The sequence below is a fragment of the Gigantopelta aegis genome, chromosome 3 (genome assembly GCF_016097555.1).
Source record: "Gigantopelta aegis isolate Gae_Host chromosome 3, Gae_host_genome, whole genome shotgun sequence".
Classification (NCBI taxonomy): domain Eukaryota; kingdom Metazoa; phylum Mollusca; class Gastropoda; order Neomphalida; family Peltospiridae; genus Gigantopelta; species Gigantopelta aegis.
The window spans coordinates 71,828,570-71,846,776 of NC_054701.1; the positions used below are offsets into that span (position 1 = coordinate 71,828,570).

At 36.4% G+C, this 18,207-nt stretch overlaps 1 protein-coding gene across 1 annotated transcript in view; it reads right to left on the reverse strand.

Annotated features, from left to right (window-relative positions):
• Window positions 1–118: 118 nt before the first annotated feature.
• LOC121369033 overlaps window positions 119–18,207 on the reverse strand; it is a 33,854-nt gene continuing 15,765 nt past the window's right edge. The window contains exon 4 of the mRNA XM_041493845.1: window positions 119–6,347. Within this exon, the coding sequence (XP_041349779.1) occupies window positions 2,707–6,347 (3,641 nt within the window). The 3' untranslated portion in view covers window positions 119–2,706. The remainder of the gene's footprint in view (window positions 6,348–18,207) is intronic.

Consider the following 18,207-nt stretch of genomic DNA (forward strand, 5'->3'; position numbering starts at 1 on the left):
TTTTTTTTTTTTTTATCTTTTCATTATTAAATATTTACCAAACACACATAGCACATTTCACACCAAAACATATTGTAGTGTATGAATATTTAGAACTGGAACCATAACAACAATTTGATATTTTTTAAATGTTTATGCTAACAGAGGAAGACACAAAAAAGTACACAGATATATCACTATTCAAAGTGCATCTGAAACACTTTGCACCGATAGCATGCCAAACAATACTTGGGGTTCCTGATGTCTCTGGTACTTTTTGACCTTAAACTACACGAGTAAATTGTGAACTGAAAGGAGTCATTAGAAGAAACATAGTCCACTAAATGTACTGGTTAAGAGTTTAATTCTGCAATAAACAACGATTCCATTATTGTTCACCAGAAGAAACATCCAGTCCACCAAATTTACTGGTTTAGAATTCTGCAAGAAACAACCATTCCCTCCATGGTCATTCAGATTTGATGTTTTCATAACTTTTTAATAAAGTGAAAAGGCAAATTTTGGGGAAATAACAAAAACTTTTGTTAATAATATTTTCAACTTTAGGTTTGATGGTACGTGGACAGTGGATGCAAAACATGAACTTTCATTCTCATGGCCTAACCAAAGATGCCACTGGAAATGGAGACCAATTTTTCTTGTGTAAAATCTCTAGGATTTCATATTCACAGATTATCGATTTACTCCACTATATTCTTGAGTGTTTAAACCATGCATAAGGCTTTAATACTGGCCCCTTCATCACTTTTCCTCTGGTATTTGGGGATTTGGGATTAAAGAGTTTGCCTAGAAATGTTTAACCCTGTCAATAAAATAAGCCCCAAACTTATCTTGTCTTACATGTATATAACAATTGTATACTAACAATTGCATACTAACAATTGCTAGCCAATTCAAAAACTTTAATATGAAGTCATGTTATAATGGTAAATTATTTTGGAATATTTTTATGAAATGTTATTTTTTGCTTTGCTACTATATATAAAGCATCAAATACATATTATTTATTATGAATTTATCAAACTGAAAAGACAGACAACATTTGTGTTGTGTTAAAAGGTTGTTACCGTAAATTGTTTCTTATAGTAAAAATGGCCCATGGTAATGTATGGTTTACACACAGATGAAATGGACAAAAACATATGAATAGCCTCTAGGTACAATTTACACTTTCTAAAAAATATGATTAGTTGACATTAAACCAAATTCTACTTTTCTACATTCTTTAACTTCTGCCATTGGATCTGAAGAATGCCATTTGTACACCTGTGATTACCAATGAAAAGAAATGGATGACAAACTCTGAATTTAATTTAATTTTGGTCATAAACTTCCACAAACAATATGAGTGAAGGCACCATAATTATGAAGTGTTGCGCATGTCTAAAATCAAACCCAATTGTACATAGGATCATAGAATTGGTTAAATGCATTCTTTCATTAAAAAACCCAACTGGTTACACACTTGGGAACATGATTTGATAATGCAACCATCAGTTCAAAATGAGCTAAGAGTGACAAATACTAGTTGCAACGAGATTAAGGGAGTGGAGTTTGGTTGAGGGGGGTGGAGAGTAGAGTCAAACAGCTTCAGGTGCCACACCTAGAGAGTGAGGTAGGTGTTGGAAGGTGCTTCATCCATAACTTGTCAGATTTAAACATGATGAGTGAATACTAAACATTTTAACAATGTAGTGGCATCAAAAAGTACCCATGCATCCAGACATAGCAAATCCTTGTGTCAACAATGACAATGGAAATCATACTACTGGAACATTCAATGTGTTTCTGAGGGGACAAGGCAAATAACCGCAGAAGAAAGGTGAAAAAAAAAAAGTCCTCTTTTTAAAAAATTCAGCTGTTGTCACAATTGGCTAAACATATACATTTTTGGGGGTCACAAAATATATTTTTGAAGCTAGTAGAAAAAATGCTAAGACATTTGACATGTTTTTGCCAAACCATCAAAATCACCTGTTCAACATTTAACTCTGATGCTTTGACCATCATATATATACATTGTATATGTGTGTGTGTGTATATATATATATATATATATATTATACTGATGAAAAGAAATAAGGGATCAGACCAACACTTAACAGGAAAGAGAGACTGAAACTGAAACCTTCATCCATAGTTTGTTTTGTTTCAAGACACCACTAGAGCACATTGATTTATTAATCATCGGCTATTGGACATCATCCAGTGTTAGTAAGGTAACTATGTTACTGGCAGTCGGTCTCTCACACTACTGACATTCAATCCCACACTACACCTTTGTACTTTGTACAGACATTAGGATGCTAATACTGACTGAAACTTGGTACGATCCCTTCATTCTTTCTCTCAGTATACAAATGTTGAATTAAAATGAAAGCTCGCAAAGTACTCTTTCAATGGATGTATATGATATATATTTTAAGTTTCAATCATTACATGGATAGATCTGAATGGATTCTTCTTAGAAAATAAATGAAAAACAAAGTCTGTATGTCAACAATGCATGGATGAGAACAAGACATTAATATATTTAGAAAATATCCTAACCTAACATATCAACTCGGTAACAGAAATGTCCATGATATATGTATATGCGTAATAAATCACATAACGTTCATCATAATCATAATCATTTCACACAGAGGTTACAATAATAATTACTTATTTCACTACAGCAAATATGTGAATAAAACCTTGTTGAAACTATTCAAATGTGTATCTATTCATGTACAACATCCCTCCCATGCGATACGGGTCCTGAATGGGCGTTTCTGCGGTATTAGTTCGTGACATGAAATCTCTATCTTGTGTCATTGCGGGAGGGGTGGTGTGGGTGAGCTTTGCGGCCGTCTGGTACTGCCGCTCGTCTATGAAGGGGTAGGGGCTATTCTGGTGGGGGTACAGCCCACGCGAGTAGTCCCGATCGAACAGTGCATGCTGTGTGGGTGTACTGTGTGTGAGGAAAGCACTGTTCGTGTTCTCCGTCACATGTGGAGGGTGGTACACGGGGTCTCTGGGGTACATGTACTTGTCGAGGTTAAAACCACTATTCACACCAATCGTACTGAACATATCTGTCGACGAGTTCTGTGGGAGGGCCCTGAAATCTCCCATGCCTGCTCCAGCAGTCTGTCTGTACCTCTCGTCAAACGCTTTCTGCGCCGTTCCGTGAGAGGTGCGGCTATAGTCCAGAGAGCTAGCTCCCGAAAAGCCGTGGCTTCCAAAGTAACCGAGATCAAATCTTTCCAGAGTCGGGAAGGTATCTGTGGTAAGGTCTCTCTGGGGCTGGGGGGACGATAGGTTAGCGAACATGTTGCGCTCGGTTATTGACCGCGAGGGGTCGAACATGAGCTCCCGCCCAGCGAGGTAGTTATCTTTGGAGAAGAACGGAGCGGTGGCAGGGTTGGTTGCCCTTGGTAAGTATGAAGGCTGCGTCCAGTGGTGCGGACGTACATCTTGTCCCGACCACGAGCTGGTGAAGGGATTTCTCGGCATGGCCTGGGCCATGGCTGTTCCAGAAAACATGTCTGTGCTCGGCATGGTTGTGGTGCGTCGCAACAGAGCAGGATTTGATGGTCTCAGAGTCGTGTCTGGAATTCGGTTGAGTGCCATTCGGTCGTTCTGGGACAGGAACGGCGTCGCCATCCGCTGCCTTTGAAGCATTGCCTCGCTCTGAGATAGATGCATAAAAGGTGTGGCACTGGTCGGAACCGAGAAGAGGGGTTCGTTGGAACGAAGGAACGTGTTGTCCCTGGTGACGGAGTGCAAGGGATTCACAGCACCGAACGTGTCGTATGGAGACTCGGGAAGCCTAGGCATGGCGGAGGCAGTGTCCCGGGAGTAGTGCTGCTCCTGGGAGCGATCGCAAGTGAGGATTTCCATTCGTTTGTGAGACAGGTCCGTAGGAAACGGCTGCATGCTGGTATGTGTGATTACATTGTTGGCTACCGACGCTGGCCGGGTCAGATCTCTGCTGTCTTCGTGAGGCTTTTCGGCAAGCTCTTCCAGCCTCTGCAATCGGCTTGGCTCCAGGTCTTCAAGCCTCTGGAGTCGGCCGGCTTCCTCGGACAAAGGCTCCCTCGGAACACTGCCGGCAACACTCAGGTTCTGAAGATATTGATTCAGATAGTCCTTGTCCACCTCTGGGGCACCAGTGGTTGTAGCCATGACTTCGTAACTGGGGGCACGATCATCGGTCGTCTCAATGTTCGCTGGTTCGTTGCTGCCATGAGGTTGCTCAACAGACTGTGGTTGTGACATAGGCTGGGACATGGGTTGTTGTGACATGGGTTGTTGTGACAGTGGCTGTGACAAAGGTTGCTGTGACAAAGGTTGCTGTGACAAAGGTTGCTGCGACAGTGGGTTCTGTGATAGTGGGGCTTGTGACATGGGCTGTTGGGACAATGGCTGCGACACTGGCTGAGATAATGGCTGAGAGTCCAGATCAAGTGATGCTGATGCTGATGCTGATGCAGCTGCTGGTTGTTGTTCCGTCTGTGGATAACTGCTGTCCACTTCAGTTTGAGCAACAGGTTCTTCTTCTATTACAGCTGGAGACTGCACCATCTCCTCGTCAGAGGGACTCTGTGGAGGTGGAGGAGCAGGGGCTCTGGGAGGAGTCAGAGGTATGTCGGTGCTGACTTCGTCGTCCGATGACAGAGAGCGGGGCTCCTCATCATCAATCGTCTGATCGCCAACAACGGCTGCTATTTCTCCAGGAGTGTAAGACCTCTTGGAGTCAGACACGACATCTCTCTCACCATCATCAATTATGGGATTCTCCTCCAGCGATCTGTCGATGGCCTCTTGCTGAGCCTGCCCCGGAGACATTTCCTCTTCTTTGACCTCCTGTTGACTGTACATTGCTGTCTCATACACATCTTCAGGTTCTGGTTCAGGTTCAGGTTCAGGCTCGGCTTCGGCTTCGGCTTCGGCTTCAACTTCGGCTTCTTTAGCTGGGACTGGGTCATGTTCAGCAACTTCTTCTTCCTGCAACTCTTCTTTTGAATCTGGCTTCTCATTTGTATCTTCTGGTCTAGCATCCAGCTCCTTCTGATCCTGATTCAGCTTTTCCTGATCCTCAATCACTGCTGCAGTATCATCACATGTCACTTGATCTGCTGTAGAAACATCATCCTTGTCCTCAATGGATTCAGCAACGGTTTTATCACATTCTGGTGCCTTTGGAGTTTTCTGCTTCTTCTTCTTTTTAACCTTCTGTGATGTAACTTCTTTCTGCTTAACTTCTTTCTTTTTGGCAGAAACTTTCTTCTTGCTTTGAGCAGATTTCTTTTTGTTGTTCTTAACCTCACTCTCATTCTTTGAGTTTTTCGTGTCTTCTGCCACAGAAGACTTCTCAACCTTTTTCTTAGCACCCTGAGACTTTACAACTTTTGGAGATTTTGGTTTCCCCTTAGGAGACTTAAGACTTTTTAGTTCTTTTGGAGATTTGGGGGACTTTATCCCTTTGGGAGACTTGGGCATTTTGGGCGATTTGGGCATCTTGGGTGATTTAGGAGCTTTACTGGACTTGCTGGTTTTGGGGGATTTTGGTGTTTTGGGAGACTTCACTGCTTTGGGTGGTTTTGGTGATTTTTTGCTCACGACAGCTACTGCTTTCTTCTTCTTCTTTTTCTTGGTTTCAGGTTCAGCTGAATCAGTCTCCTTGACATCATTTTTAACTTCAGGATCATCAGGTTTCTCCTTCACAGCTTCATCTGGTTTTATTTCATCCGACTTTTCACTTTTATCCCTGTCACCACCACCACTGTCATCCAGCTCAACTTCTGTTGAATCCTTAGAAGGTTTATCATCAACAGACTTTACCGACTCCGCTGTATCAGGAGGTTCATCAATAACAGCTGGATTCTTCTCCACCACGATTGGAACTTCCCAAAATACTGGAAGCGGTTTCGGTCGGTTCCTTTCCTTATCCTTCCAAAATGCTGAACGTGGAACGGTCGATTCATCACCCGATTCCTCGTCTGATTTAAACTCGTACAAGTCAAATGGTTTATTCTCTTCTTTCGGTTTCTCCGTCTGTTCAGGATTTACAGACGTCGACGATGACCCATTGGCCACACATTCCCCCTCCCCTTCCTCCCCGACATAGTTATGGCTGCTGTGACTTCCATCGAGCGAGAGATCGGACAATTCCCCTGATTGAATATTGTGATGTTTCTTCTTGTGCCAGTGAAGAGAGCTTTTCTGTCTACACGTAAAGCTGCAAATGTCACATTTTACTGGCCGTTCGTTTGTATGCTGCCGATGGTGAACTTTGAGGTTATCTGCATGACGAAATGATTTACCACAGCCCTCCCAGTCACAATGATAATTCCTCTCACCTGAAAAGATATTAAACACATTATACTGTTTAGCTTTCAGTTTTTCACAGATTGTCAAGGATAACATTTAAAAAAAAGGCTACTGTAAACTTTTTAATTCTATTCTTGTAGCAAACGTTTAAACCAGAATTTCAATTACTGTAATTCATAAAATATTAGCGATCTTAAAATTTAGCGAAATCTAAATAAGTGAAATATTAGCGACATAGAACTTTAGCAAGGTCATCATATCAGAAACTAAAAAGTTGTAGAATCAGCTGAAATAATGCTTTTGACGAATCTTGACAGTATGCAGCTTCAGACATCTTGAATTTAGTATAAAACTGCAATAATGTGCATGCTAACTAACTATTGTTGTTTGCTATCCTTTTGGTTTAACCTTCTGACTACTGCAGGCGAGATATCTCGCCCGACGTCACGTCAGTCGACTTACTGTACACTGTATAGTGCATTGCCCAATTCATATTTCCAGCCGTTTTGCACACAACACTCACCGGAAACGGAAATATAATAAAAGAAAAAAGATTTTTTTTTTCAAAATGGTGGCTTTTGTTTTGATCTTTTCAATTGAAAATACCTTGAAATTTTGAGTTCAAAAAGTGGTTTTCGGCAAGTATTGTCGCTTGACAACAATGGCGGCACGTCGCAGTAATTTTCAGGGATCGATAGCTGATTGTGACAGCTAATTTGATAATAAATTTGATTGTTTTACCAACAATGAAAATTACCAAATATTGCAATATGAATCGTACTTTGGGTTTTTAAAAAAATTCTGGTCAGAAAACCACTGTTATCGGGAATAATGGACATAAATACTGGACAGCTGGCCACAAATGCCCATAAGTAAATGCAACTTTTTCGATTTTTTGCCTGATTTTAATCACCACGAAAATAATACTTACCGATTCATATATGAACTTTATTTCATGTATTTATAAAACATTTAAGTGAATATATGTGATTAACAATTATAAATTTTTACCCACTCAACGTGGTTTGTGTTAAAAATTAATCCAGTAGTCTAAAGGTTAATCAGTAGTACCTAACCATTGTTGTGTCTTCAGTTAATCACAGACAAAACAATTGCACAAAAGGTTTTCAGAGCAGTCCAACGTATGTCTGTTTAAATTTATCGTCATCAAATATTAGCATCTTGTATGACCTCACTAAATTCACTAACATTTTATGCTCACTAACATTTTCTGATTTACAGTAATACTGATGCACAACTTCCGAAGCATATACACATTGTACCATCTTTATGAAAAACAAACATACTTTACTTTCATTCAAGTTCCAAAAATTCCAAATGACCATCATTTAAATAATAAGAGAATCTATCACTATTGTCAAATACTGACAAAGCAATTTAACTCAAGGGACAAAATGTTTTTTATGAGGGCTGAGGTCCCCTACAATTAACATTTTGTCCTGTGTGTTAGAATTGCCTTACAATATAAATTTGTTAACTGTGACCGATTCTTCTCTTGTTCCATTTTCCATTAAATTGTTTGGCAAAACCTTACTTGCAGAATCATGCCAATGATTTAAAACTAATAACACTGCGTAGTCCCCAATGTCCAGGTAACATTTCGTCTGTAAATAATAATTTAAATATTGACCAATCACACTTAGCCTTTTATAACGTTATTTGGGAGCATACAAATTCTAAAAATATCGGGCGAGTCTATTTTAGTGGCCGCAGTACAGCAAACCATACGTACGGGATGGGTTATCAGTCTTCAATTTTACATTAAAAATTATTTATTTATTTAGAAATAAAAAAAACTAAATCAGTCTTCAGTTTTACATTACAAATTATTTATTTTATAAAATAAAACATGTTTTAAGGCATTCGTAATTCACATGAAACATGTCGTATACCCTCAGGATAATTCGGAATGTTTTCAAATTATTTTTAAATCACTGGCAGGATTCTGCAAGTAAGGTTTTGATTGGTGGACATGAGCTCCAACTGGCTGGTGTTAGATTCATATGTAATAGTGAAGCTAATTTTAATTAGATTGGTTTTCCATTTTAGAAATTTCTGGGGGTTTTACCGTTTTTGCCACAAATAGTGTAAACGTCTCCTCTACAAATTTATTATAATGAATACGCCCAAAGTCTTCCAATCGTAAATTACCTTGTTAGATGAATGTGTCACATGAATTGGGGTTTTTTAATGGATAGTACCGAAAATCAACTGTGTAGCCTATTGATATATTTGTATTAGTTAAAACTGATTTTCATTATATGTTCTTAGCTGGTACACCTTCACATGTTCCGTATCTACAGCAGGCAAGCTTAACTATAAAGAACAAACTCATTTCTTTAAATGTTCTTAAGTATTTAACAACAGTCTTTTCATACGAAAATGTTGTATGTTAAATAATAGTAAATGCATGCCATTCCCTCTATTTGACCCATTCCTAAACACTTCACTTACTGAAAACATATTTTCCATTAACTTCAACAAATTAAAAGTTAAAATGTTAATTTAACATATTAATACAAATAATGATTCAACATAACATGGCAACTTGGTGAATCAAAAAAAAGTAATAAAAAAAAAACTAAAATTCTGAAAAACACATCACTTGCACATTGTGGTTTTTCACAATTTATTTAAAATAAAATATTTAAAAACAAAAAAAACAAAAAAACAGGAGAAAAAACACCCTCAAATACATGTATATTTGATTACTTGGGTTTTCATTTCCTGTCCATTTTTCACTACCAGTGCAAGTTATTTCATTACATGCGTGTTTTATTTCACTACCTGAGTGCATTATTTCATTACAGACGTGTTTTATTTCATTACCCGAGTGCATTATTTCATTACAGGTGTGTTTTATTTCATTACCCGAGTGCATTATTTCATTACAGGTGTGTTTTATTACACTACCCTAGTGCATTATTTCATTACAGGTGTGTTTTATTTTACTACACAAGGCATTATTTCATTACATGTGTGTTTTATTACACTACCCAAGTGAATTATTTCATTACAGGTGTGTTTTATTTCAGTACCCAAGTGCATTATTTCATTACATGTGTGTTTTATTTCACTACCCAAGTGCATTATTTCATTACAGGTGTGTGTTTTATTACACTACCCTAGTGCATTATTTCATTACATGTTTGTTTTATTTCATTACCTAAGTGCATTATTATTTCATTACAGGTGTGTGTTTTACTTCACTACCATAGTGCATTATTTCATTACATGTGTATTTTATTTCATTACTCAAGTGCATTATTTCATTACAGGTGTGTTTTATTTCATTACCCAAGTGCATTATTTCATTACATGTGTTTTATTTCATTACCCAAGGCATTATTTCATTACATGTGTTTTATTTCATTACCCAAGTGCATTATTTCATTACAGGTGTGTAGTATTTCATTACCCAAGTGCATTATTTCATTACAGGTGTGTTTTATTTCACTACCCTAGTGCATTATTTCACTACAGGTGTGCTTTATTTCATTACCCAAGTGCATTATTTCATTACATGTGTGTTTTATTTCACTACCCAAGTACATTATTTCATTACAGGTGTGTTTCATTTCATTACCCAAGTTCATTATTTCATTACATGTGAGTTTTATTTCATTACCCAAGTGCATTATTTCATTACAGGTGTGTGTTTTATTACACTACCCTAGTGCATTATTTCATTACAGGTGTGTTTTATTTCATTACCTAAGTGCATTATTTCATTATATGTGTGTTTTATTACACTACCCTAGTGCATTATTTCATTACACGTGTGTTTTATTTCATTACCTAAGTGCATTATTTCATTCCATGTGTGTTTTATTTCACTACCCAAGTACATTATTTCATTACATGTGTGTGTTTTATTACACTACCCAAGTACATTATTTCATTACAGGTGTGTGTTTTATTACACTACCCTAGTGCATTATTTCATTACATGTGTGTTTTATTTCATTACCTAAGTGCATTATTTCATTCCATGTGTGTTTTATTACCCTACCCTAGTGCATTATTTCATTACAGGTGTGTTTTATTTCACTACCCAAGTGCATTATTTCATTACAGGTGTGTTTTATTACACTACCCATGTGCATTATTTCATTACATGTCTGTTTTATTTCACTACCCAAGGCATTATTTCATTACATGTCTGTTTTATTTCACTACCGAAGGCATTATTTCATTACAGGTGTGCATTATTTCATTACCGGTGTGTTTTATTTCATTACCCATGTGCATTATTTCATTACATGTGTTTTATTTCATTACTCAAGTGCATTATTTTATTACATGTGTTTTATTACACTACCCTAGTGCATTATTTCATTACATGTGCGTTTTATTTCATGACCCAACTGCATTATTTCATTACATGTGTTTTATTTCATTACTCAAGTGCATTATTTCATTACATGTGTTTTATTACACTACCCTAGTGCATTATTTCATTACATGTGTGTTTTATTACACTACCCTAGTGCATTATTTCATTGCATGTGTGTTTTATTACACTACCCTAGTGCATTATTTCATTACAGGTGTGTTTTATTTCAATACCTAAGTGCATTATTTCATTACATGTGTGTTTTATTACACTACCCTAGTGCATTATTTCATTGCTTGTGTGTTTTATTTCATTACCTAAGTGCATTATTTCATTACATGTGTGTTTTATTACACTACACTAGTGCATTATTTCATTACAGGTGTGTTTTATTTCACTACCCAAGGCATTATTTCATTACAGGTGTGCTTTATTTCATTACCCAAGTGCATTATTTCATTACAGGTGTGTTTTATTTCACTACCCAAGGCATTATTTCATTACTCAAGTGCATTATTTCATTACATGTGTTTTATTTCATTACTCAAGTGCATTATTTCATTACATGTGTTTTATTACACTACCCAAGTGCATTATTTCATTACAGGTGTGTTTTATTACACTACCATAGTGCATTATTTCATTACAGGTGTGTTTTATTTCATTACCCAAGTGCATTATTTCATTACAGGTGTGTTTTATTTCACTACCCAAGTACATTATTTCATTACATGTGTTTTATTTCATTACCCAAGTGCATTATTTTATTACATGTGTGTTTTATTTCATTACCCAAGTGCATTATTTTATTACAGGTGTGTTTTATTACACTACCCAAGGCATTATTTCATTACAGTGTATTTTATTTCATTACCCAAATTTTTTTTCATTACAGGTGTGTTTTATTTCATTACAAATGCATTACCCATAGTGCATTATTTCATTACAGTGTTATTTCATTACAGGTGTTTTTATTTCATTACCCAAGTGCATTATTTCATTACAGGTGTGTGCATTTTTCATTTCATTACCCAAGGTGTGTTTTACATTACCCAAGTGCATTATTTCATTACAGGTGTTATTTCATTACATGTGTTTTATTTCATTACCCAAGTGCATTATTTCATTACAGGTGAGTTTTATTTCATTACCCAAGTGCATTATTTCATTACAGGTGTGTGTTTTATTACACTACCCTAGTGCATTATTTCATTACAGGTGTGTTTTATTTCATTACCTAAGTGCATTATTTCATTACATGTGTGTTTTATTACACTACCCTAGTGCATTATTTCATTACATGTGTGTTTTATTACACTACACTAGTGCATTATTTCATTACAGGTGTGTTTTATTTCATTACCCAAGTGCATTATTTCATTACAGGTGAGTTTTATTTCATTACCCAAGTGCATTATTTCATTACATGTGTGTTTTATTACACTACACTAGTGCATTATTTCATTACAGGTGTGTTTTATTTCATTACCTAAGTGCATTATTTCATTCCATGTGTGTTTTATTACCCTACCCTAGTGCATTATTTCATTACAGGTGTTTTATTTCACTACCCAAGTGCATTATTTCATTACAGGTGTGTTTTATTACACTACCCTAGTGCATTATTTCATTACAGGTGTGTTTTATTTCACTACCCAAGTACATTATTTCATTACAGGTGTGTTTTATTTCACTACCCATGTGCATTATTTCTTTACATGTCTGTTTTATTTCACTACCCAAGGCATTATTTCATTACATGTCTGTTTTATTTCACTACCGAAGGAATTATTTCATTACAGGTGTGCTTTATTTCATTACCCAAGTGCATTATTTCATTACCGGTGTGTTTTATTTCATTACCAATGTGCATTATTTCATTACATGTGTTTTATTTCATTACTCAAGTGCATTATTTCATTACATGTGTTTTATTACACTACCCTAGTGCATTATTTCATTACATGTGCGTTTTATTTCACTACCCAACTGCATTATTTCATTACAGGTGTATTTTATTTCATTACCCAAGTGCATTATTTCATTACATGTCAGTTTTATATATACTACTCAAAAGAATTTAAGGGTCAGACGATATTTTCGACATTATTTTCTGAATGTCAATTATATTAGCTAGACCATAATGTCACGCATGGTATTGTTCCATTTTGACGAAAGTGGGTCTAAGCAACCCATAAATGAATTAAAATCCACTGTCATTGACACTGTCGACTAGTTCTAATGGCGAAAACATGCTTACATTTGCACGTAAATTAGGGCGAAAGCGAAAGGTCTGCTAAGTGCCCATAACTTGCTTTTTCACAAAGCGCTTCATTTGCACGCTTTGCACGTGTATTCCATGTTCCCAATGCTGAATTTCCGTATAATTGGAGCTTGCGTTCGTGTACGGTGCACACTCCAAATTCGACAATGGTACGACTTCAACTGACTATTGAAGATCAAGGAAGGGCTATTGCTTGGCTTCAGGATGGCAATACGCAAAGAAATGTTGCTCTGAGACTTGGTGTCAGTCAGAGTTCTGTTCGAAATCGTCGACATTCGGGAAGACCCCGAAGCACTATAAATAGAGAGGACCGCTACATCACCAATATGGCTCTACGTCAACGCACAACCACTGCACGCCGATTACGTGACAATCTGCGGACTGCGACTGGAACTCGAGTGTCTGATCAAACCATACGCAATCGTCTGAGAGCCAATAATCTACGCTGCCGTCGCCAGGCTGTTCGACCACCACTCCTACCACGTCACAGAACGGCCAGACGTCACTGGTGCACGCTTCATCTGCGGTGGCAACGTGTTCAGTGGGGTCGAGTGATGTTCACTGATGAGTCCAGGTTTAGTCTCCAGTTCAACGACGTTCGGGTTCGTGTCTACAGACGTCCTGGGGAGCGCTTCGCTGACGTTAACGTTAGACAACGTCACCGGTTCGGTGGTGGCAGCATCATGGTGTGGGGCGGCATCTCTATCCACCACAGGACCCCCCTCTATGTGGTGGATGGCAATCTGAATGGAATCCGCTATCTGAATGAGATTATCCGGCCGTTGGTTCTCCCATGCCTTCAGCAGATTGGCAGCGGGGCAGTTCTGCAGGATGACAATGCCAGACCCCACCGCACCAGGGTGGTAACGGACTTTCTCAGACAACAAGGTATCGCCAGGATGGATTGGCCAGCATATTCGCCTGACTTGGCCCCAATAGAGAACGCCTGGGACGAATTAGGCAGGAGAGTTCGGGATAACCATGCCCCTCCTGCCAACCTTCATGATCTGGGTCAACTTCTTATGGAAGAGTGGCAGGCCATTCCCCAAGAGTTCTTCAGACGTCTGATCAACAGCATGAGGCAACGATGTGTCGAGTGTATTCGCGCCAGGGGTGGATTCACACACTATTAAACGAATGTTCTAATGTGTAAAATCCATGTTTGATAACCTTCAACTTTGACAGCATGTCATGTGACTTTCTTGTATACAGTGATGTTTATTTGTGGGTTTTTGTAAATATGGAACAATAAATAAAAAAATTGGTGTAGTTTACATCATCAATCTAACACACTCTGAAACTTATTTGGTTATAAATTTTTGACCCTTAAATTCTTTTGAGTAGTATATTTCATTACCCAAGTGCATTATTTCATTACAGGTGTGTGTTTTATTACACTACCCTAGTGCATTTTTCATTACATGTGTGTTTTATTACACTACCCTAGTGCATTATTTCATTGCATGTGTGTTTTATTACACTACACTAGTGCATTATTTCATTACAGGTGTGTTTTATTTCACTACCCAAGGCATTATTTCATTACAGGTGTGCTTTATTTCATTACCCAAGTGCATTATTTCATTACAGGTGTGTTTTATTTCATTACTCAAGTGCATTATTTCATTACAGGTGTGTTTTATTACACTACCCAAGTGCATTATTTCATTACAGGTGTGTTTTATTTCACTACCCAAGGCATTATTTCATTATGTGTGTTTTATTTCACTATCCAAGTGCATTACTTCATTACAGGTGTTTTATTTCATTACCTAAGTGCATTATTTCATTACGTGTGTGTTTTATTTCATTACCCAAGTGCATTATTTCATTATGTGTGTGTTTTATTTCATTACCCAAGTGCATTATTTCATTATGTGTATGTTTTATTTCATTACCCAAGTGCATTATTTCATTATGTGTATGTTTTATTTCATTACCCAAGTTCATTATTTCATTACAGGTGTGTGTTTTATTTCATTACCCAAGTGCATTATTTCATTACAGGTGTATGTTTTATTTCATTATCCAAGTACATTATTTCATTACATGTGTTTTATTTCATTATCCAAGTACATTATTTCATTACATGTGTTTTATTTCATTACCCAAGTGCATTATTTTATTACATGTGTTTTATTACACTACCCAAGTGCATTATTTCATTACAAGTGTGTTTTATTTCATTACCCAAGTTCATTATTTCATTACAGGTGTGCGTTTTAGTTCATTACCCAAGTCCATTATTTCATTACAGGTGTGTGTTTTATTTCATTACCCAAGTTCATTATTTCATTACAGGTGTGTGTTTTATTTCATTACCCAAGTGCATTATCTTATTACATGTGTGTTTTATTTCATTACGCAAGTGCATTATTTCATTACAGGTGTGTTTTATTACAATACCCAAGGCATTATTTCATTACAGGTGTATTTTATTTCATTACCCAAATGCATTATTTCATTACATGTGTGCTTTATTTCATTACCCAAGTACATTATTTCATTACATGTGTTTTATTTCATTACCCAAGTGCATTATTTTATTACATGTGTTTTATTTCATTACCCAAGTGCATTATTTCATTACATGTGTGTTTTATTTCACTACCCAAGTGCATTATTTCATTACAGGTGTGTTTTATTACACTACCCAAGTGCATTATTTCATTACAGGTGTGTTTTATTTCACTACCCAAGGCATTATTTCATTATGTGTGTTTTATTTCACTATCCAAGTGCATTACTTCATTACAGGTGTTTTATTTCATTACCTAAGTGCATTATTTCATTACGTGTGTGTTTTATTTCATTACCCAAGTGCATTATTTCATTATGTGTGTGTTTTATTTCATTACCCAAGTGCATTATTTCATTATGTGTATGTTTTATTTCATTACCCAAGTGCATTATTTCATTATGTGTATGTTTTATTTCATTACCCAAGTTCATTATTTCATTACAGGTGTGTGTTTTATTTCATTACCCAAGTGCATTATTTCATTACAGGTGTATGTTTTATTTCATTATCCAAGTATCATGTGTTTTTTATTTCATTATCCAAGTACATTATTTCATTACATGTGTTTTATTTCATTACCCAAGTGCATTATTTTATTACATGTGTTTTATTACACTACCCAAGTGCATTATTTCATTACAAGTGTGTTTTATTTCATTACCCAAGTTCATTATTTCATTACAGGTGTGCGTTTTAGTTCATTACCCAAGTCCATTATTTCATTACAGGTGTGTGTTTTATTTCATTACCCAAGTTCATTATTTCATTACAGGTGTGTGTTTTATTTCATTACCCAAGTGCATTATCTTATTACATGTGTGTTTTATTTCATTACGCAAGTGCATTATTTCATTACAGGTGTGTTTTATTACAATACCCAAGGCATTATTTCATTACAGGTGTATTTTATTTCATTACCCAAATGCATTATTTCATTACATGTGTGCTTTATTTCATTACCCAAGTACATTATTTCATTACATGTGTTTTATTTCATTACCCAAGTGCATTATTTTATTACATGTGTGTTTTATTTCACTACCCAAGTGCATTATTTCATTACAGGTGTGTTTTATTTCATGACCCAAGTGCATTATTTCATTACAGGTGTGTTTTATTTCACTACCCAAGGCATTATTTCATTACAGGTGTGTTTTATTTCACTACCCAAGTGCATTATTTCATTACATGTGTTTTATTTCATTACCCAAGTGCATTATTTCATTACAGGTGTGTTTTATTTCACTACCCAAGTGCATTATTTCATTACAGGTGTGCTTTATTTCATGACCTAAGTGCATTATTTCATTACAGGTGTGTTTTATTTCACTACCCAAGGCATTATTTCATTACAGGTGTGTTTTATTTCATTACCCGAGTGCATTATTTCATTACAGGTGTGTTTTATTTCACTACCCAAGGCATTATTTCATTACAGGTGTGTTTTATTTCACTACCCAAGTGCATTATTTCATTACAGGTGTGTTTTATTTCACTACCCAAATGCATTATTTCATTATAGGTGTGTTTTATTTCACTACCCAAGTGCATTATTTCATTACAGGTATGTTTTATTTCACTACCCAAGAGCATTATTTCATTACAGGTGTGTTTTATTTCATTACCCAAGTGCATTATTTCAATTATCAATACAGGTGTGTTTTATTTCATTACCTAAGTGCATTATTTTAATATAGGTGTGTTTTATTACACTACCTAAGTGCATTATTTCATTACATGTGTTTTATTACACTACCCAAGTGCATTATTTCATTACGTGTGTCAATTATTTTAAAAGGGTTGAAAATCAGCATTTCCCCATCACCTGTGGCAACCTTTATTTGCTAAGGGCGACTAAGAATTTTACAAAGGTAGTCTGTTGGGCGACCATCGATTTTAGGGTCTGGCAAGTATGGTACCAATTGAAAAAGAAACACACTGAAACTGAATCGAATGTGACAAAACACACTACAGATCTGGCAGCAGAAGACATAGAACATATTCTATATTTTTACAGCCCCAAAATAATGAATAAAGATAATATTTATCTAAAAACATCAAGGATTCCAAAATTTTCTAAAATATTACATGCCACGGGGCAGATATTCACTTGCCCCATATATTTTTCCACTTGCCCATACTTCTTAAGATTACCAATTCTGTCATTGTACTTAATTTAATACAGTGCTCAATAATGTAATAATCTTGAAAGCAATTGATTTAATTGCACAAATAAAGAATTTTGGCAATAAGCTATAACAATTACCCAGGAAGTACTAAATTTATGTCTGTTCAGTAGTATCCACCATTTACTGTACTTTTGTCTGTCTTCTTTACTTGTTGATTTAAACTTTATGTTTTAAACAGTGTCCATTTGTTCATTTAAGCTGTGTTATTTGCTTGATAGTGTCCACTTGTTCATCTAAATATAATTATTGTGTCAAGGTATGTTGTATGGCCGTAGACGTGGCGACAACCTATCCTACTTGTTGTATGGCCGTGGACGTGGCGACAACCTATTCCACTTGTTGTATGGCCGTGGACGTGGCGACAACCTATTCCACTTGTTGTATGGCCGTGGACGTGGCGACAACCTATTCCACTGTTGTATGGCCGTGGACGTGGCGACAACCTATTCCACTTGTTGTATGGCCTTGGACGTGGCGACAACCTATTCCACTTGTTGTATGGCCGTGGACGTGGTGACAACCTATCCCACTTGTTGTA